Here is a 4,418-nt window from a genome sequence, read left to right as displayed (position 1 = left end):
TTTGTTGATTAAAATATTAACACAATATTTTTTTAGACCGATCAGTCACAAAGAAAAGATAGGATTACTGTCTTTAATGAAACTCATTATAGCTCGAAGAAAGGGTGGATTGGGGACACGGCAAAAACTGCATATGTATGTTATGACCTTATTTAGTGAATTTGTTCTTAACTTTGCATAATTATTTTTTACAATATTTTTAACATGTTTGTTTTTTTTAGGATGATATAGTGAGACTACGTGATGAGTGCATTCTATCACAAAATCCTGAAGATGTCATCGATGTAGTCCAAATTACAGATACAGTTTGTGATCAAGTCTGTGAGAATAATATTTAATAACCGCCGATACAATTTTCATTTTTTCAAAATATATATGACATGTTGTCTCGATATTTTTATATGAAATGTTGCATTACAATCCGTTGGTGTACATTACAATCTCTCGATTTTTCTATGGCCTGTAAAACTTAAAACATAGATTGTTCTGCTTTTAGGATATTAATCGTTTGAAGTGACAGATATGTAGTATATCTTTGCTAGAGGAAAATACTAGAAGTAAAATAATTAGGCAGTATTTATGATCTTCAGAGTAGTATCTTCATCTGGTTGCTTAGGAGGTTTCTTGATTGAAACCTTTGCATCGGTGCTTGCAAGCTTTGATGAAGTGGGTGTTGTCTGGGTTGAGGGGTTGGCGTTCTTGTTGGCTTTCAAGGCCGGCTTAACTTGAGACTGAGCAGAAGGCCTTGTCTCCCATGCCTGTGCTGCAATCCACTTGTCCACCCAACTCCATTCCCAGTTACCTTTTGCTAGCTCATACATAAATGACCCTTGGTTGATCCCTGAGCTTGCCCTCCACTGCATCAGGTGGAAGACAATTCCAAGCAGTACAATTATTTTGATAAGTTTTCATCACACCTTAGCAAGTTGTTCGACTACAGACCTGATGGGAGAATGCATAAGTCATTGCTCGATCGCGCTTAACTGCAGCTTCTTCCCTTTGTTGTATCCTAGCAATTATTTCCTCAGTTTCGGTGCCTCCATTCCATTCTACCTGTTGAGAATTCAAGATAAGACTTTTAACACCAGTGCCAATTTATAGTTCCTTTATTTTGATCTAACAAAGCTAAGTTACAAAACAGAAAAAAGAAATAATGAACAATGTTAAATTTGATTCATGTTTATCAATGTAGATTACATCCAAATCCTGAAGCTTTGCCTCGAGCTTCAACTGGTTCTCATGTCTCATTTAAATTCACTTTGCTCCCACTTATTTTTTAGTATATCATATCATATCATATGTTTTATTATCATCATATCATATCATATGTTTTATTATCTTCAAAATTTTCTATTAGGTCCTCGGTACTCGGTCTAGATACATCAGAGGACTTGGAAGTGGGTCGAAGCCAGTTAGGTCCACTTCTTCAGATGTCACATCCTCATCCAGATCAACTAATGTTGTATTGCGTGAAAGACTTCAATCGACCCAAGATGAGTTAGCGAACACCAAAATTCAGCTAGCAAACACCCAAGATGAGTTAGCATCAATTAAATCAAGAAAAGATTTGGTTGAACAAATACTTAACCGATTGGCACTTGGAGCATTAGATTCTCTGATTCATGATTCATCTTCAACTCCACCTCCTCCTCCTACATCTTAGGCTTTGATGTTGTGGACTTTTGGATAGAAACATGACGTTCTGGACTTGTTTTGAACTAGTTTGGATTTTTGGTTGTGAACTTGGTTGAATTGTTGGTTGTGAATATGTTTTGAACTAGTTTGGATTTTTGATTGTGAACTTGGTTGAATTGTTGGTTGTGAATATATTTTGAACTTGGTTTGTGAATGTTGCAATTATATTTGTGTTGAAGTATAAGTTAATTGTTAGAGTATTTGTGAATTTGTTGTTATAGTTCTGATGGTTTGTATGTTTATAAACCTGTATACAGAAATTATAAGATTTTTTTTTGGTAAAACTAGTGGTTAGCGACAAAATTTGTTTAATTTCGTCGCTAACCTGTCTGCTAACTCTTGCAACGAACTTTGATTTATTAGCAACGTAATAAATCGACTAATTCGTAGCAAAGCAAGTAATATGTTAGCGACGAAATTAAGAAACTCGTCGTTAACTTAAATTATAGTAACGATACTATTTAAATCGTCGTTAAATATTTTACGGCGAAGTAATTTTATTTAGCGACGAATAATTTAACGTCGCTAAAATATTAGCGACGAAATTAATTATTTCATCGCTAATATAAGTTTACGACAACCTTATTATGACGATTTTAGTGACGAAATATTATTGTCTTAAATATTTTTTAACGACGAAAAAATAGTATTAGCGACGATAAATATCATCGCAAAATATCTATTTTCTTGTAGTGTTGTTTGTGTTTGAAAAACTTAGAACGACGTGAGACGCATAAGGTACTGCCTGGACTTCAGAATGCTTATGTCTGTGCATCGACATGAGTCAAGGCATTAAACCAACATTACATTAATCAAGTTAAGTCATCCAGCCCTAGTCAAATCTAACTGGATCATTGACTTAACTTGACTAACCAAGTGAAAGCTGTTACCCTCTAGGTAACCAGCTAGTAGCCAAATGGTTAGACATTTAGCCCCAGGAACTAAGTGATTAATTTTAATATTTTTAAGTTACTCATGCTTGGACTTTATGACTTCTTGAACTTATGTGAAAATGACCTTAGTTGCAACTTTACAAGCTTATTTTTTCTCAAAAGCCTTTTAAAACTTAGTCTTTTTCGAAGTTATTTTTTAAAATTAACCTAAATCTTAGCTAGATATCCCTCAAAAGGCTTGTTAAATTTAACTAAGTGTTTTAAAGTTTTTTTTAAAAAGTATTTTCAAAATTCAATTCTTTTTGCAAAAAGCTTTCTAAACTAAGTGTTTTGGGACTTTCGGGCCGCAAAAACTGCTTTTTGCGTTGCGGAAACTCCGAAGTCTTGCATGGATCTGTGCGAAGATATATAAAAATTTACATGTACATGTTTCCTATCCTAGATCTACACTAGATCTACAAGAAAGTGAGTATACCTTTGAAGTGAAGTCCTTCGCAAATCCCGCTCGTCCAATGTCCGTCGGATCTCAAGTGTGTTCAAGTGTACACATCTCTAGAAGTATCCACACAAACAAGAGATGGAGAGGAAACCTTAGAGTGTGCTAGCACTCCAAGGAATCTCGCCAATGGAGGAAGAGAGGGAGAGTAGAGAGGAAGAGATGAAGAAGAAGAAGGAGTGAATGAGCACACAATTGCATTCACTTGCAATCAAGTGGCCGACGACTTCATGGAGAGGTTATAAACCTCCATGGGATACCAAGAGTCATGGCTCTTAGTCTCCCTCATGAGGTGGCACACACATAAGCCAACCTTGATGATGTGGAACATCATCATTGGCCCACCTTATGCCAACACACAAATGATGTGGCACTGGTCAAGTCAAACTTGACCTCTTATCTCCCATGGTTGATCAAATCTAACCATTGGTTCAAGTCAATTTGATTTAATGAATCTCTATTCATTGAATTAAATTGACTCAATGAGTCCAAGTCTAAATTAGACTCATTTAACACATGAATCAAATTGAGTCTAACTCAATTTGTTTAATTTGGATTACTCTTAATCAACTTAGTTCATCACATGAACCTAATCCTCTTAATTCATCAAATGAACATAAACTCCATCTAATTGCCCTTTATGTGTGACCCTATAGGTTCTTGTAACGTTGACAATGCTCCTAAACCCATTTAGAAGCATAAGTAATGAGCGATATCTAGCAACACATCATTAATACCCAAGTTACAAGAATGTTGAGATCCAACATCACCTTGTGACTACTAATTGTGACCCTTCACAATATATGATAATGTCCTTCTATCCTTGACATCTAGATTGATCAAATGAGGCATAGACCGTGGCATCCTCTAATCAATTTATATCTTGAACTCCAAGTAGACTCACTCTAATCAAATGAGCTCAATATCTCATATTGACTCATTTGGGCATGGTCATGCACTTAGTGGTCTCACTCTATCAAGAATGATGATGTCACTCCCATCATATAGGAGGGATAGATCTCATCTACATCACTCACAACCCTCCACATAATTTGTTACATACCCAGTAATCGTCTTTATAGTCCACCCAGTTACGGGTGACGTTTGACGAAGCCAAAGTATGTAACTCCTTATGTAGGGAACCATGGTGACTTCAGGTCCAAGGACTGATAGTCATACTAATAGTCATATGAGAAAGTATATGATACTCATATAACGATCCATGATACTTTCTCATGGCGGGTCATTCAGTATACATTCTCCAATGCATACCCATGTGCCAACTTGATATCTCTATATTCATGACTTGTGAGATCAAGTCATCGAGTTGACCT

General features: G+C 35.8%; 1 protein-coding gene across 1 annotated transcript; it reads right to left on the bottom strand.

Moving 5' to 3' along the window:
• Positions 1-566: 566 nt before the first annotated feature.
• Positions 567-1,248, bottom strand: LOC122026682 (protein IQ-DOMAIN 10-like). Its single transcript, XM_042585412.1, has 3 exons — positions 1,198-1,248; positions 943-1,053; positions 567-857 (listed from the first exon to the last, which is right to left on the bottom strand). Exons 1-3 carry the CDS (start codon positions 1,246-1,248, stop codon positions 567-569), a joined length of 453 nt encoding a protein of 150 aa, XP_042441346.1.
• Positions 1,249-4,418: the final 3,170 nt, after the last annotated feature.

This window comes from Zingiber officinale, chromosome 10A (assembly GCF_018446385.1).
Source record: "Zingiber officinale cultivar Zhangliang chromosome 10A, Zo_v1.1, whole genome shotgun sequence".
In the NCBI taxonomy this organism is placed as follows: domain Eukaryota; kingdom Viridiplantae; phylum Streptophyta; class Magnoliopsida; order Zingiberales; family Zingiberaceae; genus Zingiber; species Zingiber officinale.
Note: the sequence above shows the minus strand (reverse complement) of the source record. Positions and strands in the feature narration are given on the sequence as shown.

Bases quoted from the DNA above. Each gene is read 5' to 3' on its own strand.
- LOC122026682 (XM_042585412.1), bottom strand. From the start codon at position 1,248: ATGAGACATGAGAACCAGTTGAAGCTCGAGGCAAAGCTTCAGGATTTG. The intron at 1,054-1,197 runs GTAATCTACATT...AATTCTCAACAG, and splicing joins CAAAGCTTCAGGATTTGGAT to GTAGAATGGAATGGAGGCAC. The intron at 858-942 runs GTCTGTAGTCGA...CACCTGATGCAG, and splicing joins CTTATGCATTCTCCCATCAG to TGGAGGGCAAGCTCAGGGAT.